The following is a 27,269-nucleotide window of genomic DNA, read 5'->3' on the forward strand; positions in this document are numbered from 1 at the left end:
TAATTCCCACTAGAACTGTAACAGGGTGGCGTATGTGCATAGACTATCGTAGATTAAATATTGCCACTAAAAAGGATCACTTCCCTCTTCCCTATATAGATCAAATTCTTGAGAGGTTATCCAATCACAAATTCTTTTGCTATTTGGACGGGTATTCGGGATTTTTCCAAATTCCGATTCACCCTGAAGATCAGGAAAAGACTACCTTTACATGCCCTTATGGCACTTTTGCATATCGTAGAATGCCCTTTGGTTTATGTAATGCACCCGCTACCTTTCAACGTTGCATGATGAGTATTTTTTCTGATTTCATAGAGTCTATTATGGAGGTCTTTATGGATGATTTTAGCGTATATGGTTCTTCATTTGATTCATACTTAATTATTCTCGCTAAAATTTTGAAAAGATGTGAAGAGTGCAACTTGGTCCTTAATTGGGAAAAATGTAACTTTATGGTGACAGAGGGAGTAGTCCTTGGCCATATTGTATCTGATAAGGGCATACAAGTAGACAGGGCTAAAATATCAGTGATTGAGCAATTACCTCCCCCAGTCAATGTAAAGGGAGTTAGAAGCTTCTTGGGTCATGCGGGGTTTTATCGCCGCTTTATCAAAGATTTTTCTAAAATTGCTAAACCACTGACACAGCTTTTGCTCAAGGATGTCCCATTTATTTTTACTGACGAGTGTCTTGAGGCTTTTAACAGGATTAAGCAGGCTTTGATATCGGCACCCATCATATGTGCTCCCGATTGGAACCTCCCTTTCGAGATCATGTGTGATGCAAGTGACTTTGCACTAGGAGCCGTGCTCGGACAGAGGAAGGACAAGGTTTTGCATGCTATTTATTATGCTAGAAAAACCTTGGATGAAGCCCAAGTCAACTATGCCACCACAGAAAAGGAGTTTCTTGCTGTTATTTATGCTTTAGAAAAATTTAGATCATATCTAGTTGGTTCTAAAGTTATTGTTTTTACTGATCATGCAGCACTAAAATATTTGATAGCCAAGGCGGAATCAAAGCCAAGGCTACTCCGGTGGGTTCTCTTGCTCCAAGATTTCAACATAGAAATAAAAGATAAAAAGGGAGCAGAGAACGTAGTGGCAGACCACTTGTCACGTATCAGGTATGATGAGGGTAAGGATTCTTTACCTATAGATGATTCTTTCCCTGATGACAACCTGTATGCAGTTGTAGAGCATCACCCTTGGTATGCTGATTTTGCTAATTATATAGTGGGTGGTACTCTACCTCCTGACGTGTCCTACCAACAGAAAAAGAAATTCCTTTATGATGTTAAACATTATTTTTGGGATGATCCTTTTTTGTTTCGTGAGTGTGCAGATGGATTATTTCGCAGGTGTGTTCCTGAATGGGAGGTTCACGGCGTCCTTACCAGTTATCATATTTCACCCTATGGTGGACATCATGGCCCCGCTGAAACGGTGGCTAAGATTAATGAGTCAGGCTTCTTTTGGCCTACTATGTTTAAAGATGCTAACACTTTTGTGCAGGCTTGTGACTCTTGCCAGAGGACTGGCAACATTTCGCGGAGGCATGAGATGCCCCAAACTGGGATTCTCAAAGTTGAAATATTCGATGTTTGCGGTATCGATTATATGGGGTCGTTCCTATCTTCCAATGGGAATTGTTACATACTTGTAGCCGTCGATTATGTGTCCAAGTGGGTAGAAGCCATAGCTTCACCAACAAACGATTCTAAGGTAGTCATCAAGCTCTTCAAGAAGATCATATTTCCCAGGTTTGGTGTTCCACGAGCTATCATTAGTGATGGGGGTACCCACTTCCATGAAAAACAATTGGATAACCTCCTTAAGAAGTATGGCGTATATCACAGAACAGGGCTTAGTTACCACCCTCAAACTAGTGGTCAAGTTGAGGTCTCTAATAGGGAAATCAAGGCGATCCTAGAAAAGGTAGTAGCCAAGTCAAGGAAAGATTGGAGCATGAAGCTTGATGACACACTTTGGGCATACCGAACAGCATTTAAGACACCGATTGGTACTTCACCTTATAGATTGGTTTATGGTAAGGCATGTCATCTTCCCGTAGAATTGGAGTACAAAGCCTTTTGGGCGATCAAAGAGCTTAATATGGATTCTAAGGCCGCGGGTAAGAAGAGACTTCTTCAACTCAATGAGTTGGATGAGTTTAGATTTTCGGCATATGATAGGGCGCGGATCTACAAGGAGAAGACCAAGAAGTTGCATGACAAGAGGATCTTACCAAGAGAGTTTGCACCAGGTGATAAGGTTCTTCTCTTTAATTCTATATTGAAGATTTTCCCATGAAAGTTGAAGTCTAGGTGGTCCGGTCCCTTCACTGTCACAAAGGTGAACAAATTTGGTTCGGTGGAGTTGGTGAATGACAAAGGTGAAGAGTTCAAGGTAAATGGCCAAAGGTTGAAAGTGTATCATGAAGGTGCTACCATTAGAGATGTGGAGGAGACTCTCCTAACTCCACTTCCAACATGAGCTTCAAGGTGGTAAGAAGGTCGTGCGGGACCTAGATAAACCAGCGCTTTGTGGGAGGCAACCCGTATTTCATGCTTTCTAGGCTAGTTTTCCTTTTCCTTATTTTTGTTTTTTTTTTTTAGAGAGGCGAGGAGAGTGATATTTCACCAGTTTTAAGTGTTGTTGTACAGGTATGAATTTAACAGGTATAAAGACTTAGAAAAATTTGACGAAGAAAAGAAATCGGAGAAAAAGGGTCGCTCGGGCCCGATCGGGCGAGGCTCGCCCGATCGGGCGCGCAAGCAACCCAGATTTCAGCCGCAAATTCGCCAGATCTGGCGACGTAGCCCGATCGGGCGCGCAAGCAAGCTTGAAATCAGACCTATTTTCGCCCGATCGAGCGAAGCAGCCCGATCGGGCGCGCAAGAAGGGTTGAATTCAGAGGCATTTTCGCCCGATCGGGCGCTTTTTGTGGAAAATCGAGTGAGAAGGAAAAGATATGTCGAGCGAAACTCGCCCGATCGGGCGACCAAAGGGAGAAAATTCTCTTCGCATTCGCGCCCGATCGGGCGCGCAACTTGAGTTCTGGAAATTCCACCCTTCGCCCGATCGGGCGCGCTATCAGCCCGTCCCCCTTTACCTTCTTTTCTCTTCTTTCTTTCCTCACTTTCTCTTTATTTCATCTTCTTCATTTCACTTTTTCTCTCTAAAACCTCCATTTTCAAACCTTCAACCTACACTTCAATCCAAGATCTCCTCCAATTCTTCCATCCAAACTAAAAAATTCTTACATATTCCATCTCCCCTCATCCTCCTCTACAATCTACACTAATTTTCCCCTATTTTCTCTCAAATTTTCTCAAACCCTAAGAGAGAGAAACCTACAATTTGCCACTATTTTACAAAGAAGATGGCCTCAAAGCGTTCAAGGAACCAAAGGGGTGAAAGTTCGAGGACACCACAACCAACAATCAACCCGGATCTTTAAATTCCGGGATGGGAGGAGGTTGTCATTACCTCGGAGGAGCAACGGGTTAGGATGGTCAACCTCATCGATCGTCAGGTACTCTCTACCTGTTTTATTCATCATCCCACATTAGTTAGGTTAGGCCTAGATAAATATGTGGAAAAATTGTTCAAAGGTATAGGCATGAGTGGTTTTTTTCAAATGTGCCATGATACATATGATTACTTAACATTGGAATTTATCTCAAGTTTTAATGTTATTAAAATGAATGCACTAATTACTCATGTACAATTCCGATTATTAAACAACGATGTGAGACTAACTCTTAAAGAATTTGGAAAGTTGTTTGATTTAAAATCGGATAAACCTATTGAACCCTCTCAAGACCACACCGCCGTGGTCTATAAGAGGATAACTGGGGAGGATTTAGTGAACCTCCAGCATGCCAAAGGGACGTGGATTCAACATCCCGTCCCAAAACTTTGGCAAAGACTTGCCGGCCTCACTATTTTTGGGAGGCATGAACCAGCAAATGTTAGGAGAGATGAATTGGAACTATTGGAATCCTATATAGTTCCTACTGCTGAAAAATTGAACATACCCCATAGGATAGCCAATCACTTCCAAAGGGCGGCCAATGCGGCCGAGGCTAGTAGGTCTAGGGCACCTATTTACTTTGGGGGGTTAGTGACCCACATTGCTAGGAAACACCTAGGTTGGAACCCGGATGGGCATAGGAAAGTTGTGGGATCGAACCTCATGGACCTACCCTATTTAGGGGGTTTGAACTGGGTGCAACCTGTGGGGAGTGATACTTGGTGGATAGTCCACCGACAATCGGGTAGGAGAGACCAAGCCTTTACCTTACCCAACCCCGCCTTGATCAAATTTGAGAGGGGGAAGCCCTCTTATACTTTCGAGATAAATGGTCAAGGTGTGGTTCAACCACCTCACCCCTCACCACAACCCCACCATTCCCCCATTCACCACTCACCACACTACCAACCACCTCCACCCTTCACCTATGGCATGCCCACTTCCTCGGTCGATTACAACGTCGACCCCAATGCCCCATATGACTTTTCGGCTTTTAGGAGCCAATTAGACCGCATCGAGACGGGGCAAGGGAGAGTTGAGGGTATGATGCAAAACCTAGACTCTAGGTTAAGCACCTTAGATGGGCGGGTTGGTCATATAGAGAGGAACCTAGGGAGGGGCCTTTATCCCATGTACGATGATTACGCCCATCGGGGGGCTATTCCTCCCGATTCACTTACTCCCGATTGGTTCCAATACCCCCAAGGAGGGTATTCCCACCCCGGTGCGTATGGTACTTACGTGGACTACTCTTCGGTCCACGGATATGGGGGTGATGCTCCTTTTGGGGGTATGGGTGGGAATGTGGACCCTAACTACTATGCAGGTGGTTCGGGGTATGGAGGTGGTGGCTCTAGCCATGGAGGAGCCGGTTCTAGCCACGGCGGGGGCTTTTCGAGGATGGATGAGGATGAGGAGTAGGCTACACTCCCAAGTCAATGAGGGCATTGTTTGATTTGGCTGGGGGGGTGTTCTTTCCCTTGGTAATTCTCTTCCTTTTCTCTCTTTATTTGCTTTCTAGTATAGTTTTTATTTGCTTTCCTAGTGTAGTTTTTATTGCTTTCTTATATATGAAAAATACAAAAAAATTGAAAAAATAAAAAATTCAAAAATACGTTCCAATGAATTATGAATCATACTTCCCTGTGCCCCATACTTGAGAAAAATTTGTTTTGATTCTTGGTATTTGATGATGAACATTGTGGATTTGTTGGTCATGATTTGAAGTTTGATTGCTTGGATTCCTAAACATGAGTCAATTTTGTCCAACTATTTGTGAATATAGTACTTGACTAGTTGATTTGGTTAGGAAATGTGTGATAGTTCCATAATTCCTGGTATGTCAATGAATTTGAGTATTGATTTGCAACTATGAGTAGTGTTTCATGACTTATTATTATGCACATGAGGAGGACGAAGGCGTTCATTCTTTTAGGTAGCCTTCAGAGTATTAGATACATTTGTTCCCTTCTTGTTACCCATGTTGTTGCTTGTGCCCTTTTATTGTTTATTTAGCCACATTACAAGCCTATATGAGCCCCATTGGTTACTAGTCCCAAGCTTGGCTTGGGGGAGCTAATAGATGGTGAGGTGAGGTGAGGGAGTTGCGGTGTGCATATTACTTGCACAATGTGGGAATAAAAGAAGGTTCTTTGATTTTTGATTGGAAAATATTGATATTGTGTTTCAAAGTTGAATTTTCCAATATGAGTTAAAAAGAAAAAAAAGAGCAAAAGAAAAAATTTATTAATGCTCAAATGTTCTATTTGAAGGTTGTTCAAGGAAAAAGAAAAAAAAAAAGAATGAGTTCAAAGTTTGTTTCAATTCACTCTATTCCATATTATTATATTCTTATGAGTGAAATTGTAAGTGTTGGGATTGTTTATATTGTTTGGAGTATATTTGGTGGATTGTTGTTTGGAGTTGGTTATGTTGGAGATGTGTATGATCATTATTTTTTACCATGGGTTTATTAGGATTTGGCTCCCTTTTTGCATAGCTTTTCTCTCACATAATCCCAAATTTATCCTACCTTTACTCTAGCCTTACATTACAAGCTTAAAAGACCTTCCGACCTTGTGCATAGAAGTTATGTAAATATGAAAGTGTTGTTTATCAATGCAAGTTATGACTTGGCATATTTCGAGTCGACTAGTAGGATGAGCATTCAATGTTTTTATACACACGAGAGTGTGAGTTGGAGGGCATTGTTCACATTAAAGGGATTGGTTGGAGAGCGATCGAGTACATTCTTTATTCGCCACATAAATGAGAGTTGAGTGTGTGAGCACTAGTCTTGAATTTTATATGCTCTTGTGGTTTGCTCTACTTGACAATTGTTGGGGAGGAAGGGTGATTAGATGAATAAGATTGGTTGATGTTGAAGCGTGTTCACTAGATTTGCCTTGAATCGTTGGTTTTTGATTTGATTATTGGGGTGAAGTATGTTTTATGTGTTCATTGATGAGCTCTTTGCTTAGGGACAAGCAAAGGTTTGGCTTGGGGGAGTTTGATATGTCTAGTTTATATAGTGTTTTATCCCCGTCCCTTGGTCGTTATTAGTAGTGTTTTTGGCTCTTTTGGGCCACTTTTATTACTAATTTGTGTGTTCTAGTGTTTTCGTAGTTTTAGTTTTATTTTACAGGAAATTGCACTCTTGGAGCATTAACCCGGGCTTATTGGATCGACTACGGAAGCTAGAAGGACACGACCACTTTTGGAGCCCATAATCGGTGAGAGCCGGTGATTAAGGGCTCGGTAATTGGGATCACGAGGCATTTGGACCAAGTATTCGAGACCCGAGAGGAAATCCGGATTGGGCCGAGAAATCTAGTCCAATCGAAGTCCAAGCCTCGAAGAAGAAGACCGGGCCCGATCGGGTAAGCATATGCCCGATCGGGCGGATGCGCGCAAAGGCACCCTTAAGGAAGAAGCGCGCCCGATCGGGTGAGCGTAGGCTCGATCGGGCGCGACATGCCAGCAGTGGGCGTTGTAAAAAGGCGGGCCCGATCGGGCGGCCCTTCGCCCGATCGGGTGCGTGTTTTCTTAGTAGCTGATTAGTTTAGTTTAGTTCTAATTCTTGTTTTTAGGAGAGGTTTAAATACGTTTTGTACGGAATTATTAGTTACCTTCTTTCTTAGACTTTCTCTCTCTACTTAGTATTTTTCTCTCTCTAAAATTCTCTCTGAACTTTTGTTCTAAATACTTCCTTTAATTCCAGATTTATTTTTGGTACAATTTCTTCCCTTTTTAATTTCAGCTATTTTAATTGTTTTCTTGATTATGCTTTTAATTATTTACTTGATTAATTTAGTTATGATGATTAGTGAGTAGTTCCATTCTAGGGTTTATGGGGATCCATAATTAATATGAAGGGATAGTTTGTTATTATTGATTATTGATATTGCATGATAATTTCCTATTGAATTGTTTTAATTCTTTGCAATTAGATTATGAATCGAGCAGATGTAATTTGATTGTGAATGTTTAGCAATATTGAATTGATGAATCGAGCAGATGTTGATTTAATATTAAAGGCTAATTTTAATAGGAACTTAGGTCTAGTAAATTGCGAGAGCCTGTTAGATCTATGTTGATTAATAAATTGCGATAGCCTGTTAATCATGTTATCTGTGCATTGTTAATTATTAATTACTTCGTTCTATCCCGGAATATTAATTATTGGTGAACCTGTGACCCTAGGTTTCCTTATTATTGATTCTTTTCTCCCTAAACTTATTCTTCGTAGTATAGATTTCATACCTAAAAATATTGGTTACTTAGACAATTTAGATTATAATAATTAATTAGAATTAAAAAGACTTGTTTCCCTGTGGAGTTTGACCCTACTTCCCTATCTACTGTAGTTAGTGATATAGGTAATTATTTTTGATTAGGGGATACGACTTTACCCTGTCACTTTGGGTATCAAAAAGGGTACCATGGTTAAGAGTTTGGACGCGTTAGCAAGGCAGCCTCCCTTTAGGGTGTATGCCAACGGGCGGCTCCGCGAGTTCGTGATGAAATCAAACTCGACTCCATGGTTTGAGTGGATTTAATCACTCGGATGAACCCTTATTTCCATGAGCGTTTTTGGGTTGATAGAGCTTAAATCCCCCGGGGCTAAGACGCATGTAGAACACACAAGTTTTTTCAGAAAAACTGAAGGAAGTTGACTGTAAGAGAGAAAATAAGCCACCGGACTGATTTAAGGCCTGCCATGATACGACAGAGATCACCGTGTCATGATGTTGCACACCGTCAAACGGTTTACTGCACCCTGACACGGCAGATTCTGCCGTGGCGCGGCACTCAGAAAATCCGACTAGTGCCCTGTTTTCCTTCGTACGCAATCAAGTTATTCAATTTTTCCTACGGGATAGACCTAAATGCGACGTTAAAACGTCTATGCTTATGAAAAAATGCCAAATAATCACAGGAATATTTTTCAAGAATCTTTCAAGTCTCATCCACTCATCTTAATTAAATACCGATCACTCAAATCGATAAATAACCAAGAATCCTCCCCAGTGGAGTCGCCAAATTGTAGGCGTCGTTTGAAGTGCGCCTACGTTAAGCATGTTGTGAATATTCTTGGCACTCATAGGAAGTGGGAATTGACATACGATAAGGGACAAGGAAAGTAGGGAGCCGCCAACAAGTTTTTAAGGAACTTGTAAACCGTTCACGGATCATTTAAGGCAACCATGATAAAGGGACAACGATAGGCAACAACGATTGACCCGTGAAGGTTACACCCTATTCATAATCCATGAGATTACTAACTCCATATGGTTCGGAACCACGAAAGGAGGATCGGGGATGATGGTACGAAGTGAGTCATGGAGTCACATTCGCCCGTATTGGACTCTACTCAATTCTTATAGTAAAAAGCATTCCTGTTCTCAAAGGCATACAAACAAAGATTCAATTCGCTCCAAACTATTATTAAGCTAAATTGGTTGAATATTAATGCAACATATAATTCTAAAATATTGTGATCACTTTAATTAATAACAAGATTAAAAAGGAACCTAAACCAGTCATCCAAATTATCTTATTAGGCGTGATTTTCAATTACATATTCCCTTTAAACATGCAATATGGTGATCAATAAAAAATAACAGAATCAACATTAATATTAGAAGCAATTTAACAATAAATCCAACAATATAAAATCGTTAGAAAAATAATAGAAATAAAAGGAACATAATTCTTACTTTGATTCTGTTTGCTTGCAACTATAAAATAATAAACAAGTTAGTAACTTCAAGGAAAATATAATAAAACAATAATCAACTTAAATTAAATTAAATTAAATAGAATTTATTTGGGGCCAAACCCTCAAACAGTTCTACCTTTCACGCCTTGGATTAAGGACAGAACCACGAGTAAAGTATGGAATTCTTGGAGTGCTTGAAGAGGGAATTTTAAAAGAAGAAAGGTAGGCTAGTGTTTAGGCTAGAGCATAGAAGAGAGAAAAGAGAGAATTAATTTATGCCCCGTACATCAGAAATTAAATGAGGGGGTATTTATAGAAAAAAAGAGCTGAGGGAACACACGGAACCCTAAAAAGATAAAAACCCTAAAAAGATAAAAACCCTAAAAAATTGCACCATGACACGGCAGAGGGCACCGTCAGACGGGGCAAATTCCCGTGACACGGTGGACAACTGTGTGACGCGGGAAATATTTAGGGTACGGGGAATAAAACAATACGTGAAAGGTTTACGCGGAAAGGACACGGAATTGCCCCGTGTCACAGCAGAGGCATCGTGTCACGGGGAATCCCACCGTGGCGCGGCACTGTTTCCCGTGACACGGTGGACAACTGCCATGACGCGGGAGCCTACAGTCCGTTTTTCCGTCTAAATTCATTTTTAACCCTAATTTCGTTTAACATTTTTTAGTGCCAATTGATAATTTCGGGCCATTTCTGATTTATTATTATTATTAATTGGGCTAAAATAAATAAATAAATAAATAAATAATAAAATAAAATAAAAGGTTTGGTCCAAAATAATAAAATAAAATAAAAAGGTTTGGGCTGAAATTAAAAATGAACTATGCTTTGACTAAACATCAAGATTGATCTATGGACTATTCAAAAATTGAATTTAATTAAACACGATTTTTTAAGCACTCTCGGGATTAAAAACTTAACCCAACCAATAATGGCGGTGAAAGGTTGTTCATCATCGGGTTTGGTTTTGGGGAGACATTTTTAGGTGTCTACAATAGGTCCCTGTAGTATACATTTTTTTGACTAATTAAAATTAGATGTCAAAATCCTACGTAAGTCAATAATTTGACTAAAAAAAATTAGAGTCGCCACTCTATTTTTGCACGAATAGAGACGGTCTTTTTGTTTATGATCGTTTTCAAATAGAAAACGACATTAATTCCATTAGGTGAGGCACTATATAAGTATGGTCTTAGGAAAATTAGAGATCTAGGTACGGGGTATAAGTTAGGAAGATCGAACATTTGGAACTCCAGTATAACGGTCAGATTTTAGCATATGATAGATCTTTGGAAATATTTACAAGTCTTCTATAACATATCAAAAATTTGGATTCATCCAACGGTTGAATTAAAAGATAATGAATTTTTTTAAATCACTCCAGTTTAGAACGTTCATAGGGAATTGGGTGATAATGGTCAAAATACTTCTAAATTGGCATTCTCCTTTTAATGGTATGTTAAGGACAAACATATAGATGCTCTGTAGAAAATTCACCATTTTTAGGAGTCATTTGATATGTTAAATAAAAAAAAGTATTTTTGGTTGGAAAAAACAGCCTCAAGTCAGTTTAACATTTTAATACCTTGCTTTGTAAAAATCATAAAAAATAGAGTATTCATCCTATGAGAATGTGTGACCCCAATTTACAAAGCTTAAGGAATTTACTTTTTTTTTTGACACAAGGAATCTACTTTCTAGGTAGTCAATTCAAATTTTATTATTAAAAAAGAATGTTAGTCGAAATTAGAGAATGGACAGACCTGTAATAAGAAATTTATGGTATTACTAAGCCTTAATGTATGATTTTTTGTGGGTTGGTTAAAATATATTTTTATAAAATTCCAAGTCTCATACACTCCTAAATACATAATATTACTGTGGAAATTTTATTTCTTAATTTTATTATGAAAAACGATTTTTTTACCTATAAAAAAATGGTCGATTGTGGTATTTTGCTAGAATTCCTTCGTTTATTCTTTAAAGCTTCCTTATGCATTTTGTAAAATTATCATTGCTTCCATTTCATAATGATGATACATACAAGAAAAAAAATCAAACAAACCATGTATACTCACTCTCAAACTTGCTCGCGATCGGTCAAATTCTACTTGGTTTCCAAATTAGAAAACCGACACGCATAATGCCCTAGGAGGTTATGGAACACACAAAAGTAAAAAAAAAGTTAGTAAATGTATGTAAAAATTAATATGAAATCACAAATAAAAAGAAAAAAAATATTACCTTTGACTTTGAGTAGCTATCTTGAGGAGTTAGTAAAAGTAGTGTAAAAAAATGATCGATTTAAATTTTAGGCCAAGTCTTTCTACAATTATTTTTTATATATTTTTTTTTACTGAAAATAAAAATTTTGATTACTTTTTTTTTATATCTAATTATAGTGCTGAAATAATTTAGACTTCTTTTATGAGTTTTTTTTTTAGCTGCTTTCTTCGATTTTTTTTTTCGTCCTTCTTCTCGTGAAGAGTGGGAGGTATATATATAGGAGCAAATGGAAAATAAAATACAAAATACAAAGAATATACTCTTCTACGAAATAAATACGTACGAATACGAGAGTTAGGTAGAATTTGTACCCAAATTTCGTCTTAATGAGGTAAAGGACAAATAGAACTGGCCTACTACTTCATGCAAAACTTAATTACTAATTTAACTGAACAAATGACAATATTATTAATGACTAAAAATAATTAAAAGTACTAATATAATTTTTATACAATTGTTAATTAGTACTACCTTCTTTCGAAGAGTGTATTTACTCTTCGTATTTCAAACTTACCATAGTTAAACAAGACTATTACAAAACCCACTTATCAGAAAAATAACAAGGAGAAAAATGTTGTTTGCCAATGATTGTGGATGGTCATATCACCTTACCGTTTAGGAAGAAACACAGCTCAGTGATACAACGTATTGTCATATCACACTATTTTCTGATTTTCGTTGCTAAATTACAACCATGACTTACCATTTTATTTTTCTGTAGGGATTTGACATATCAAATGAGTGGTAATAGCAGAGGTATCTTTGCTTAGAGCCACTCTTTCATTGTCAAATGTTGTCTTCATTGCAATAACCCGAAAGAGAAATAACATGCATGCTTACACTTGTTATTTCTGAGTGTATGAAACAGAGAAAAGAAGTGAGTCATGACATTATAGCTATAATGGTGTTTTGGTGAGGAAGGAAGAAGATGAAAAATGGAATAGTAGTACGTTATTAACAAAGTAAAATGGTGGGATTTTAACAAGTTGAATTAAAGAAGTTAAACAAAGACAAAAAAAAAAAAAAAAAAAAAAAAAAAAAAAAAAAAAAGAAAAGAAAAGAAAAGAAAAGAAAAGAAATATACAAATTGGGGGAAGTAGCCGTGACTTTTGCATTGGTATTAGATTAGTCTGCATGCATTACATGCATGCTTTGATGTTAATGCATGTTTTTGCATTATCAAAGTGTGCCCATTTGTCTTTGGTGATTTGTTTTTTTTTTTTTTTTTAAGATGATTGAAAATATTAGAATAATAATAATAACAATAGGATACATAAAATCAATATTACTAAACTTTTATCCGGGGTTAGAAAGTGATACTATAGAAACGGTGACGGTTTTAAAATTGTACAGATTAAAGGGTCAATATTTGATACTCTCGACCAGGATATGTCAAACGGAATAATTGTTACATATGTTAGTGGTAACAACATTGTTTTTATTTCATTTTATTTTTAAAAGATACACTTACTACTATTATTAGACTAAACGATTACACGATTGAGATATGATAAAAATGCGGATAAGATTTATCCCCTATAAAAGGGAGATTTCCCTTATCCGAAATCACCCTTTACTCAAAAAAACACAACCCTTGCCTTTTCCTCTTCGGTTTCCATGGCTCCCGGCAACCAAAACCGTCAAGCTCCATCTCCTTTCGACGAGCATTTTCGAGTGCTAAATTTATATCTAGCTTTGATTATGGCGTTAGTGGTACTACTAATGGCGTTAATGATTTTCTTAATCATGAATAAATGACGACTTGAAGTTTCCGGCACGGAGTGTACAAGGTTCGAATTGTGCTACAAATTAACCTCGTGTTTTGTTCGTAAATTAGGGGTACAAATTGTAAGGGTTTTGTATACTCCAAAATTATAAATAAACACTACTTGAATTTGTCTCTTATGTCCAATTTATTGCGGTTGTTGTTTAGTAAAATTAAAGTTGTTATTATAATTGTAGGGAATAATTTCAAGCCTTTAAATCCCACTAGCTTGAACCCCACTGTGATCATACACTAAAGTATGGTGGCGTCCAAAAGGGAAGAAGATAGAGCAAAAGAGTCGCCAACAAGTTTTTTTAGGAACTTGTAAACCGTTCACGAGGTGAAGGTTACACCCCTTAACGATCCAAGAGATCGTCAACTCCATAAGGTCTTGAACCAAATAAGGGTTCGGGGATGAAGGTACAAATCCAGCCTAAAAGAGATTGAACCTGCCCTAATAATAGGCCTCTACTTTATTCTGATCGTATTCATGTGCGCTTTCTAATTAACATGCAATCAATAGGTTAACCCTAAACCTGTTTATCTATGTTGGTTGAATATAATGAACAAATAAATCTATTATTGACGATCACTTGAATTATAATCATATTAACCCTAACAAGATTATTGAATATTTTATTAAGCGTGATTACAAGTACCAAATTCCCTTTAAACATGCATAAAGGCGCGATCAAGCAATAACAATAAAAATCAAACAACATAATAAATAATATCATGAATAAAATAATCATCATCATCATAATAATAATAATAATAATAATAATAATATTCATAATCATCATAAATTATAACAATTATAATCATAATCATGTTCATGTTAATATTAAAGCATAATAATAGCAAGATCCTAGGCATGATACTAACAAGATTAATAACAAACTCTAGCATGTCACTAAGCAATAAAAATCAAATCTTTAACCCTAACATGATACTAACAATCATAAATATTAGGAAGAGCATAAAAGGCATCGCAGGAATCATAATAAGCATATTTGATATTAAAATTACCCTAGACATGATACTAGGAATATCATAATAACAATATAAACATGATTTCTACATCATAACATCAATAAAAACCATTAAAGTACTTACTTTGATGCCTCGTACCTCTTTCTAATAACAAAATACACACGTTAGTAACTTCAAGGAAAATAATAAACAAAACAATTAAATCAAATAATTGAAATAGAGATTAAGAAAGTTTAGACTAGATTTGGGACCAAACCCTCAGAAATTAAAACCTTTCACGTCTAGGGCGAAGGCAACTTCGAATATGGCTAGGTGTTTCTAGATCTTGCGAATGCGGAATTTTGTATGTGAAAACAAGGTTTAGAGAAAGAGAGAGAATCAGAAAATTGAAAGAATTAATGAATGCTAATTAAAACTGATTGTAGATGAATGTAGATGAATGAGGATAATTCGTGAATGTAGATGAATGAGGAGAATTGGTGAATGAAAACGGAGTTTTTAATACGTTATTTATAGAGAAAATCATCCAAAAAGATAAAATAAACAAAACAGAGTCCGACGCACAAAAAACAGAGTTAGCGCAAACCCTGGCTAGCTGGCGCCAGGCACCAACACTAGCGCCAGGCGTCAGGCCTGGTTCCAGACGCCAAAGCCTGGGGTCAGGCGCCAAGCCTCTTTTCAACGCGTTTTCGAAAATCAGATAAGTTTGCCATACTGGAGGATAAAATCATATAATTTCCTCGAAAATGCTATTTGATTTTGATTAAAACTCTGAAAAGTCAAAAGTCAATTTATCAATGCTAATTGAATTAGGAATGAAAAGAACCTTCTAGAAGATTCTAGAAGACTAAAACCATTCCTAATTGCATTAGGAATGATAAATCATATTAGGCCCTCCCCAAGATCATTGGGCCGTATATAAAGCTCAAACCGGGCCCAGTTTGGTAAATTGGCCATAACTTCCTCAATATTCATCGGAATTGGGCCTATAATATATCGTTGGAAAGGTCTTTGCAAGTCCCATCCAACTACACTACTATTGGACCCATATCATGGACCAACCAAACTGGATTGGCTGTTTTCTTAAAATAAGTTTTCAAAAACAGAGAGAAGAGAAAAGAAATTTAAAACTATCCGCAACACTAGACTTTCCACACTTTCGCTCCATTCGATTATGATTCGACGTGAAAGGTACTCATCACTGGGTTTGGTTTTGGGGAGACACAAATGGGTGTCTACACTAATTATGGAATTATACAAAATTTATTAGTTAATTGAAAGTAAAAAAGAAAAGTATGGAAAATAGGGGATCAAAATTTGGTGTCTACAGTCCCATTATCTAGCTAGAACAAGTTGGGATAAGTGTGCCTTCCCTTGGGGTTAGGAGGTTTGAGTAGCATATTCGTAATTTGAGGAATTAGATTATCGCATTCATGGCAAAGTTGGGATGGAGGATCATTAATGATCCCTCTAAGCTTTTGGTTAGAATTTTTAGAACCCGCGATATTTATATATAAAAAAAAAAAAATCATTTCTCAATTGTTTTCCCAATCCCTCGGACTCTCCTCTTTGGAAAGGTATTCTTAAAGAAAAGGACTTACTTTTACAAGGTCTTTCTTATAGACTGGGCAATGGGGAGCAAATTTGTCTTTGATATCATCATTAGGTTGGGGAAAAGCCTAATGATCTGCAATTGACAAACTATTCCAGATTTGATTGCTATTGGAAAGCCAACAAAATTATAAGAAATGGTAGGGGGGACCTTATCTGAATCAAACACATTATTTCTGATTTTCTATGCTCCCAAATTGAGAACATTCCTCTCTCTACTGTTGCTTGTGTTAAGGATTCGATTCGTTAGGGGAAAGAATTAAACGACCAATTTTCGATCAAATCTGCCTATCATATATGCTTCAATTTTCACTCTCACCCTTCTTTTCCTAATGTAAGTTGGAAAAAAATATGGAGTATCAAAGCCCCCTATAATAATAAAATGTTGCTTTGGAATGCTATCCACCAAATCTTACCTATTGCCTTTATTCTTAACTTAAGTATCTCCAATTTCAACCCTAGCCTATTTGTACAAGATGCAATCTCTCTAATGAAAGCCATCTCCATAATTATTGTGATTGCATTAACTCAAAAAATTTGTGCTTTAGAATTTTGCAAGGGAATAAGTTGGATATAGAATCATTTATAACACTTTATACAATATGGATTGGGTTGATTGGATCAACTATAATCTACGTTTGAGTGGTAACTAAAAAACTATTTTTGTAGTAGCGTTGTGGCATATTTGGAGAGTAAGGAACCAGGCTATTTTTCAGCTTTCTTTGCTCCATCCTATTACTCATTTTAACAACTTTATGGTGGACTTGGTTGCGACTTTAAATGCCTTTCAGGGTACAAGAAAAAAAAACCAATGGAACGAGGCAATAAAGCAAAATGGAAGAGGCCAACAAATGGCTTAATAAAGCTAAATGTGGACAGGGCTTGGAGGAGTACTAGAATAGCTGGAGCGGGGGGAGGGGGAGTTATTTGTCCCAAACTGTGCTAGGAATGTCTATGAGAACAACATCATTGATAGCCGCAGCACCTAAATTTGTTCTTGTGCTTGGTGTTCCCTGTCAAAACTTGAATGATAACCTAATTACTTATGTGGATCAGGCTAATTGACAAATATTTGTAAATTAGTCCACTTTTGTGGGCCATGGTCGATTAGGATAAATTTTATAATAATGCAAAGTACAAACTTCAACTGTGAGAAACTACCGACATGACTTTGGACATTTGAGACGGAGGTAAGTAACGTAGTTACCCAAATTTTATTCCTTAAAAATTAGAAAAAAAAATTATCTTACTCCTAAATTCTCATCTAGATCTTCATCGTAACACATACCATATTCTAGAGAAGAAGATGATCCTCTAAGAAAATAAAAATCGGACGGCACATACAGTAACAACCACAACAACTTCAATAAAAACGCATTCGTTTCAATTACCCATTCTCCATGATAACCATTAAAGACACAAGTTAGACAGAACTTACATGGGGATTGCTCGGAGCAACTCAATTACGAGTGTTGTTCGACTTATTTGAATTGCTCAAAGGAATTGAATTTCGAGGCAGTATAACTTATGTGAATTGCTGGGAGGAATTGAATTTTGACTTTTACTTGAGTTCAAATTTGGATATTGCTCGGAGAATATATTTGGGGAATTTCTCCAATTTAGGGTTTGAAAAAGGAAAGTGATTCACGAAATACAAATGGAGGTTACGTTATTGACCAACCCCAACGTTAATTAACATTTCGCCTTGTCATTCAGCCGTTTGAGGAATATCTCGCTATAGTTACACATTTACCCCCAACTAAATAGTTGAAAAGACTAAAATAACCCCTGATTGGATGAGTTTATCTCTTGGCCTGATGAACTTGTATTTCCTCGTAGTTTGGGTATGGAGGACAAACTTGTGTTATTGTTTGGTTAGTAGGATTATGTTTGAACTTGTACTGTTGGATTATTATTAATTAAGCAATGAACTTCCCTCTTCCTTAAAATAGATTGAGGGCCTATTCGCATTGAGTGAATGAGTTGAATTAAACTGAACCGAAATGGAATGAATATTTTATAAAAGAAGGAAATTAGGAGCTGAACTAAACTTAACTGAACTGAACTGAACTTATTAGAGTTGAACTGAACTGAACTGAACTGAACTAAAATGAACTGAGCGGAACTGAACTAAAATGAACTGAACGGAACTGAACTTATTAGAGGTGAAATGAACTGAGTTGAATTGAAAATAATCGTGTGAGAATAGCCCTTAGTGTATACAAAAGTTTTCATTTCAACTACCATTAATTTCAAAAATCGGCTTATGAAATCATATAGTCACTCTAAAACCTGTAACATAAATGACTAATCTTATACTTTACTCCTCTAAAACTTACGATAATGATTTGCAACTTATCTAAATTATAAACGGTCCAAGACAAGTCTAACAGTCTAACACCTCTACTTATCCTGCAACACTCTCTCTTCCCGCCTTCTCTCCCTCCCTATCTCTCTCTCTCTCTCTCCTCCAACCATGGCAGAAAAACTAGCTATACCACTTCTTCCAGCTGCTCCTTTTCCTAATACACCCAACCACCGCCACCTTTCTCTCTCCTCACCACCACCCCCACCATCAGTTCTGCCACAATCACCATCCTCTGCTCCCCTTAAACCCATCATTAAACAACCCCATGACTCAAACTTTGTGAACACCCGTCATCGCAATAGCAGTGCCTTAAACCCATCTCTTCTTCGTCTTCCTAGACGGCATCGCCGCCTCGGTAAACACCGGGACCCTAACAAGGGTAAACCCTGGACTCATCATGGTCTATCCCCTCAAGGTCAGCAAATTTTTCAAATTCTTATCGGTACTGATTTACATTCATCTAATTTAGGCTGTATTTTGAATAGATTGTTTGAAAATCAAGGAATTAGTGAAAATCAGGAAGTGGGTATTCTTGGTTTGGGGTCTGTGAATGCTGACATTTTGGGGATAATTAAGGGTTTAGGGTTTTTGGGTAAGTGTGATTTGGCTTTCAGGGTGTTTAATTGGGTTCGTAGTAGGAATGATTATCAAAATTTGTTAGATGGGCCTGTTGTTGCTGCTATGATTAGTATTCTTGGTAAGGAAGGCCGTGTATCGATTGCGGCTTGCTTGTTTAATGAGCTAGATAAGGATGGTTTTGACATTGATGTTTATGCTTATACTGCAATGGTAAGCACGTATGCTAGTAATGGACGATATAGGGAGGCAGTGACCATTTTTAAAAAAATGGAGGATGTTGGGTGTAAACCTACTTTGGTTACTTATAATGTGATTTTGAATGTTTATGGAAAGATGGGTATGCCTTGGATTACAGTTGCTAAAGTTATAGACAATATGAAGCGTGATGGAATCGCTCCTGATTTGTATACTTATAATACACTTATAAGTTGTTGTCGTCGTGGGTCTTTGTATGAGGAGGCAGCTGAAGTTTTTGAGGAGATGAAGTTAGCTGGTTTTGTGCCTGATAATGTCACTTACAATGTCTTGCTGGATGTTTATGGAAAGTCTCGGCGTCCTGAAGAAGCAATGGGGGTTTTGCGGGAGATGGAGATTCGTGGATATGCACCGAGTGATGTGACTTTTAATTCCTTGATTTCTGCTTATGTGAGGGGTGGTTTATTGGAAGAGGCTATGGTGATTAAAGCTCAGATGGTTAAGAAAGGGATAAAACCTGATGTTTTTACTTACACTACTCTCTTTTCTGGTTTTGAGAAGGCTGGTAAAGATGAATGTGCAATGAAGGTCTTCGAGGAGATGAGAAATGCAGGTTGCAAACCCAATATTTGCACCTTTAACGCCCTAATTAAAATGCATGGTAATCGCAAGAGGTTTTCGGAAATGATGCGGACATTTGAGGACATGAAGAATTGCAATTGTTCCCCTGATATTGTCACTTGGAACTCGCTTTTGGCCGTATTTGGACAGAATGGAATGGATACTGAAGTCTCTAGTCTGTTCAGTGAGATGAAGAAGGCAGATATTATACCAGAGCGGGATACTTTCAACACCTTAATAAGTGCTTACAGTCGATGTGGCTCCTTTAAACAATCGTTGTCTGTTTATAAGATGATGCTGGAAACTGGTGTCATGCCAGATCTTTCAACCTACAATGCTATTTTGGCAGCATTAGCTCGAGGTGGTCTTTGGGAAGAATCTGAAAATGTACTTACTGAAATGAAAAGTGGTCAGTGTAAGCCTAATGAGCTAAGCTACTCTTGTTTGCTTCATGCTTATGCTAATGGAAAGCAAACTAAACGTATGTGCACTCTTGCAGAAGAGGTGTATTCTGGGGAAATTACACTTCATCCTGTGCTACTGAAAACGTTAGTTCTTGTCAATAGCAAAACTGGCCTTTTAGTGGAAACGGAACGTGCTTTTCAGGAGTTGAGGAGGAGAGGCTATTCTATGGATATAACAACTTTGAATTCCCTGTTATCTATATATGGCCGCCGACAGATGGTCAAAAAAGTAAATGAAATTTTGGATTTCATGAAGGAGAGTCAGTTTACTCCTAGCTTGATAACGTATAATTCTCTGATGTACATGTATAGCCGGTCTGGATCGTTTCTTAGAGCAGAAGAAATTCTGAAAGAAATTGCTAGTAATGGACTGCAGCCTGATATCATTTCATATAATACTGTTATATATGCTTATTGCAAAAATGGTCGATTGAGAGATGCTTCTAGAATTTATTCTGAGATGAGGAGCTCTGGGATTATTCCTGATGTAATTACTTACAATATTTTCATTGCATATTATGCTGCAAATGATATGTTTCTGGAGGCCATTGATAAGATTCGCTGTATGATCAACCATAATTGTAGACCTAACTCAAACACATACAATTCCGTAGTCGATTTTTTCTGTAAGTTTAATCGTCCAGATGGGGCTGCTATGTTCGTAAATAACCTTCGCAAACTTGATCCTTATCTTTCAAGGGATGAAGAATTAAGGTTATTGGATCGAATAAGGGGTAGATATTATAAATAAGCTCGTCAACCTTCTGATGTCCTGGTGTTTGAGAGGCTTAAATGTTTGTAAGTTTTGGCGCTAGTCATAAGATCAGTTGGACAAGAGGCTGACTTTTTTCATTGGATTGCAGATAAAAATTTTAGCTTCTGCTGTTCCTAAGGTATCCTCTTCTAGTATATGCTATTTTATACAGGCTTGTTATATTTTTTTTTTAGTGAATCTGAACACTAGTATTTCAGGTGGATGCAAAAGTCAATTTAAGAGACCTTTTGTTACTCTTTCTATGATCTAGAGTGGAATTCTTGGACTGCAGCTCTGCATATGTGCCTTCTAACCTGGTATGTATGTTCATCATCTATTCCCATTTGAAATTCTTGTGCCAATGCTGTTATATGTGAAAAATAATAAAACATAAACATGTAATTCGCTGCAGAACCGTGCACGATGCCAGACTGTGTTGAGCTACTTAAAAGCTTTTACAAGAGAATGTACTTACATAGAACACACGTTATTCTCTCCATATAACACAGCCAATCATTATATCCATTTTTTTCCCACTTTCTACATTATTATGTGAGATTCTTTCAAAGTAATACTGCATGGGTGAGAACCAAAATCTTATCTCAGGTACCCTTAGGCCTTTGCCATATCAAACACAACATCCTAACTTCAGAAAAGGAACCCAACGAAAAACAGGGAATGATGCAAGAGTATCGTTGAAACCTACGGATAGTATGAGGTACGACTATATGATCCATTAGTGGCATTTAAGGCTCCAATCTACTTTTTGGATAGATTCTCTATCTTATAATGTGGCTTAGGTGTTAATAAAAGTGATCCTTGTGTCTTAATTTTACAATTGATGGTTGAAGATGTAAGCATGGAAACAAGGATGAAAAGGAAATGCTTGTACTTGGTCAAAAATGGATAACTTAAATTCAATTAGCCATATCTTCTTAACTACTAGGAATTTTCAAGCAATCCAAATTGGAGATTAAAGTAGAATCCAAGAGCTTTCCAACGACAGGTCATACGCCCAATTTTAATAAGAAAAAAGAAGCTATGAACGTTTGAATTTGAGTTGTTCAGCCAGTTGCTTGGAGCGCCCACTCCTCCAAATGGATTGCCTGCTCCTTTGGTCGTCGGTTCAAGTTTTTGGCATACGCAAGGAGCGGCCGCTCCACCCCCTATTTCGGGCGGATGAAATTATTTCCTTCTTATTTAGCTAGCTTTAATCTTGGCCATTCATTTTGTAATCCAAAGGATGCAATTTAGGAACTCTAGGTTTGTTTGTATTTCCCTATATATAGGGTTAAGCTTGTTGTTTTGAATAATATTTTGCTTAATTTTGAAATCAATGAGATTTTCTCTCTCCTTAACCTTGGTGATTATTCGATATCTTTGTGATTGCTACTTTGTAATCTTTGTGGCTACATCTTAATCCTAGTTTTACTTGGTGTTGGCTTTGCTTAAGAACCCTTATTTTATAGATTTTAGTGGTTTTTGAGATAGGCTTATCTTGTGTTATTGCATTGAAGTTGTTAGTTGATATGTTCCTCTTTCCATGGTTATTTCTTATCAGGGAATAGGTATCAACAAATTTAACTTTTGTCAGTTTCATTGGACCTAAGTTTGTAAAGAAGTTAGCATTGTTTATATAAGCATTCCAATCTACCACGAGCTAAAGCTCCCCTTATTATTAGGCTATGGTAAGCTTGTTTGTAAGGAGAATTAAGGTTTGAAACTAAAGAGATGTAGATGGGAACCAAATTGGATTCATAGAGAAGCACAAAGAGCCTATTATTATTTATACCATAAGGGGATAATAATTTAGGGACACCAAAGGGACAATTAAGGACCCATCCAAGCTATTATTTTCCCCTTGATCTCTTAGGGATGACTCCAAGGCCATAGCTGTGATTGAAATACAATCTTTTATTCAAGGGCAGTTGCATAGATTTGATATGGCGTGCACTGACATGCCCTTACTTGTGATTGATTCACTTATTGACAAAGTTTAGTAATCAAATAGCCATGCAAGTAACAATATTATAAACCCTAAAATAATAAAATAAAGTGATCTACACAGCTTTGATAATCATGCTAACCAAATTTTGATATCGATTCATGGTAGATAAGCTGGTGTCAAATATCTCCCTAACTATTTTGTAAGATTATTTGGCATTTTCTTTTTCTTTTTTGGCATCATAGGCGGATCATCTAGGACCAAAAAATAGTCTATGGTCATTTGTCATGCCAAGAAATTAGACAAGACCCCAATGTGAGTCTAATATGATCAGTGTCAATTTTCAAGGTCCTTGTGGTTGCCTCTTTCCCTAAAGGATGTTAATTAAGGCCAGAATTGCAACTGAGAAATAATATTGTGACCTCAAAGTCACATTGAGCCTTTTGATGAATTAGCAGAGTTTAGTGGTATGAGAGAAAGATCTTTTGGATCTCTAGGGCTCAGTGATGAAGAGCTGGGGAAACAAGCCAGATATTGTGCTACAATGGGGAAATATCTATGGAGCCTAACCTGCTTTGACCTAGACAAGCCAGGCCTGATCAATCAAATGGCAAAGAATATGTGTCACCTCCAGAACTCTCCATACTCTCTGGAATTCTCACTCTTTTGAATTTAATGTCCATATCTTGAACATCTTTCCTCAGACATCACCTTAATTAATCTTCTTTAAATTCGCTAAAGCAAGTATGACTTTGAAGTGAATCCTGTACTCTGTCATTGAAGATGGTAGTGTCAATGAAATTAGTACGATTCATCCTAGCTATCAGGCATTCGCCTATTGAGGTTTAGGAATATTATAGGATTCTGTTGCAGAGGTGATGGGCTTAATGCAATCTCTTTGTTCAATTTAAGAATGCTGATGGGAGTTTCACCAAGGTGGCCACGTCGGCAAGGTTTGAAGTTTGAACAAGTATTTGTCAAAAAATCTGCTAAGCTGTCTCATGATGGATTTTAAGTTCTGAAGTTGATGACAAAAGTTTGCTCGTGGGGAAGTCTATGCTCAGGCTCATTGTCTGTATGCCTACTAAAAATGTCAATATCTTTGTTGAGGATGTGGTTCTCTATATTTCTATTTAAGTTGATACGCATGCTCTTGTCCTGCCTCAGACTTTAATTTGGCAACAGATTTGATATTATCTTACTTTGGCATTTGAGGGGGAACCGATATCTTTGCTTAGTTAAGATTAGAGTCTGGATTTTTTTTCGATTCAAGTGTAGCAAAGGGGGCTTCAAGCAGCATGTTGTGCAGTTTAGTTAGCAAGGAGCATTAAGGTGGCTGATACATGGGGAAAAGAGCTGAGGTCTGTTATATAAACTAATTCTACTAAGATGGATCAAAGAATTAGAGAATCCGGATTCGGAGACTAACTATGATGGCCATGCATTTTAAGGCTTTTTTCCATTGGATTTAATGTTCTTTTCACATATAAATGTTTACCTTATTCACTTTTGAAGACATTTTGCTGCTTCTCTTAGTACTTTTCTTTAATACTGTTTATTAAAACAGCTTTATAATGCCCCCTATTTCTTCATAATGGGAGAAGGATTAACCATTCTTCACTGATGGATGTGTTTCTCTGGTATAATCTGCATTTTAAATCGGTTTTTTCTATTATTTATATTTAAATTATAAGGGATGTCTAATAATAATTTTAAAAATGTTCTAACATGGCTGAATGATAAAGTGTGATTATCTTTCCCTAGTTGTGAATATTCTTTAATTAGGGGAATAAAATGAATTGAACAAGTAATCACATGCTTTGTCTTCACTAATTATTGTGAGTTGACATTCATGTCTTGAAATGAAACGTATACATTGCTTCACTGCTTCTAATTTGCTGGTAACATAAATACCTGAAAATGGAATGTCAAATGGTAGTATAATATTCCTTCCTCTTTATTAATTTAATTACATACCCTGTAAAAAGAAAAAGGGGGATATAAAATGTCATAGATTGGGGAATTTTCAGTCTAAAATTCTCTTTCTACCATTTGGAAATACCTGATGGTTGAATTCTTCAAGATTTTAATTTAGATACAACAACTTTATTCCAAATTATTTGTATCATTTTGATTAGACATGTTTATCTACAAATGCATTACTTTGGCCGTTAATTATTTAATTGTGAATATAGTGTTATGAAGAATTCAAAAGTATCTTACATTCTTACATTCTACTCCTCACCTATTATAATAAATACTTACTAGTATATATTTGTATTAACATAAATATTATGGTCAAAATAGTATATGTGAATAGCGATAAAAGTTATGATGATGCGAATAATTTGGTATGGAATGGGTATTAAAAACACAGGATATTACATACGGACTTTTAATTTGCAGCTATAATCATATCAATAGGGTGTTGTGTAGCTAAATTGTTAGATATGAAGTACGAAGTAATATAACAATGTGCAGCTATGTTACTCGGACTCTTTCATTTACCTACCTCACGTGTCCGTGTCGACACGACTCGTGCCGGACACCGACACTGACACTTGGACAGTTTATTTTTAACTAAAACACAATTTTTTTCAAGAAAATGGGCGAGTCCGATACTTGGACACCCGTGTCTAATTGGACACTTCATCCGAGTCCAAGTAACAGAGATGTGCAGTTCATTTTGTCATTAAATCTCTTGATGAGGGTTTGCCTTCTGTATGATATTCTTTTGCTTGTTAGTTTTAAGTATGAACTGGTTCAAGTAATTTTTCTAATACTTATGACATGAATGCTGACTATTATGAAACAGAGCCGTGAAGGGTTGTATATGGATTTTTTTTATAATTTTGTTTATGATAATACACCTAGTCAACAGCTGCCTCAGGACCCCTGTTTTATATCCCTCTCTTTGCTTTTTTCCCTTCATTGTCTTATTCTCTGTCTCCGTGTTCTCTCATATAATTTCAGGGTTTTCTGCTATTGAATTTGCTCCATGAATTGGTGGTGGCTAGGAGCTATTGGTTCCGCTTTACATGTATGTCGCCTTATTTTCGATCTTTTCAGTGTTTGTTTAAAATTTCAATTCATTTTAGTACATGTTTGCTTTATGTTGCACCTCTAAATCTTTTATTTGTGTTTGTCTGGTCTTTGCAGAGAATAGAGAGTGGAGATATTCCATCAAAATACCATAATGTAGCACTTGTAGTTGGCGTGACTGGCATCTCTGGTAATAGTCTTGCAGATATCCTTCAGCTATCTAGTACACCCGGTGGCCGGTGGAAGGTCTATGGTGTTGGGCGAAGGCGTCAACCTGAATGGCAGTTTCACCACAACCATGTTCAATATATCCAATGTGATATGGTTGATTCTGAAGCTACCCAAGCTAAACTTTCACATCTGAGTGATGTAACTCATGTATTCTACGTTGGATGGGTTACCAAATCCACTGAAGAGGAAACTTACGAAGAGAACGGCAGAATGCTGCGTAATGTTCTTAATGCGGTCATACCTAATGCGCCAAATTTGCAGCATATCTGTCTTCAAACAGGTCAGAAATATGCCCTACCCTCTTTGGACTCATCGGCTGAAATTCAAAATGAACCTCAATTTGTTGAGGAGTTGCCCAGGGAAGATACTACCGATAGTTATTATGCTATGGAGGATATATTGGCTGAGGAGGTGCAGGCAAAGGAGAATCTGACGTGGTCAGTCCATCGACCTGCTGTTATGCATGGGTTTTCTCCTTACAGTACTAGGAACATAATTGGTTCGCTCTGTATTTATGCCACTATATGCAAGCATGAAGGACAACCCTTAAAGTTTCCAGGCAACCAGGCAGCCTGGGATGGTTACTCAGAGGCTGCAGATGCGGATTTAGTGGCTGAGCAGCAAATATGGGCGTCACTTCATCTCGAAGGCAAGAGGCAAGCATTCAACTGTAGCAATGGGGATGTGTTCAAGTGGAAAGATCTGTGGAAGATTTTGGCTGACGAATTTGAATTAGAAACCGTGGAATTTGAAGAAGATTCTACTACTCTTGAAGAAATGATGAGGGAGAAAGGTCCTGTATGGGATCAGATTGTACAAGAGAAGGATCTGCTTCCTACTAGATTCGAGGAGGTTGGGACTTGGTGGTATGTCGATTCTGTCCTCAGATGTCAGACTGTATCAGACGATTATATTAATCGGGGTATGGAGAAAAGCAGGAAGTTCGGATTTGGGGGTTCCAGAAACACTGCAGATTCATTTCGTTTTTGGATCTACATGACAAGAAAGTACAAGATAATTCCTTAATCTGTTAGGTTGTTGCTGCTGCTGCTGCTGCTAATGGTAGCTGAAGCAGATTGTCATTTGAATTCAGTGGAATTGTTTTGATGCGTCAACTATGAATTGGTCTACAAGT

The 27,269-nt window shown here is 37.2% G+C and overlaps 1 protein-coding gene and 1 pseudogene across 2 annotated transcripts; both read left to right on the forward strand.

Annotated features, from left to right (window-relative positions):
* The first annotated feature begins 18,353 nt into the window (after nucleotides 1-18,353).
* Nucleotides 18,354-26,155, forward strand: LOC145635884 (uncharacterized). Of its 2 annotated transcripts, none has more exons than XM_081687254.1 (3): nucleotides 18,354-21,055; nucleotides 21,135-21,233; nucleotides 26,021-26,155. In XM_081687254.1, exon 1 carries the CDS (start codon nucleotides 18,412-18,414, stop codon nucleotides 20,911-20,913), a length of 2,502 nt encoding a protein of 833 aa, XP_081543380.1. In that variant the 5' UTR covers nucleotides 18,354-18,411; the 3' UTR covers nucleotides 20,914-21,055; nucleotides 21,135-21,233; nucleotides 26,021-26,155. The 2 variants fall into 2 exon arrangements, with proteins under 2 accessions (XP_081543380.1, XP_081543379.1); XM_081687253.1 differs by lacking the exon at nucleotides 26,021-26,155 and adding an exon at nucleotides 21,329-22,416.
* On the forward strand, nucleotides 24,205-27,160 carry LOC145636704 ((S)-8-oxocitronellyl enol synthase ISY1 pseudogene; annotated as a pseudogene).
* The last annotated feature ends 109 nt before the right edge of the window (nucleotides 27,161-27,269 follow it).

The sequence above is a fragment of the Chenopodium album genome, chromosome 6 (assembly GCF_948465745.1).
Source record: "Chenopodium album chromosome 6, dcCheAlbu1.1, whole genome shotgun sequence".
Taxonomy (NCBI): Eukaryota; Viridiplantae; Streptophyta; class Magnoliopsida; order Caryophyllales; family Amaranthaceae; genus Chenopodium; species Chenopodium album.

Coding starts and splice junctions, on each gene's coding strand:
- LOC145635884 (XM_081687254.1), top strand. CDS start 18,412: ATGGCAGAAAAACTAGCTATACCACTTCTTCCAGCTGCTCCTTTTCCT.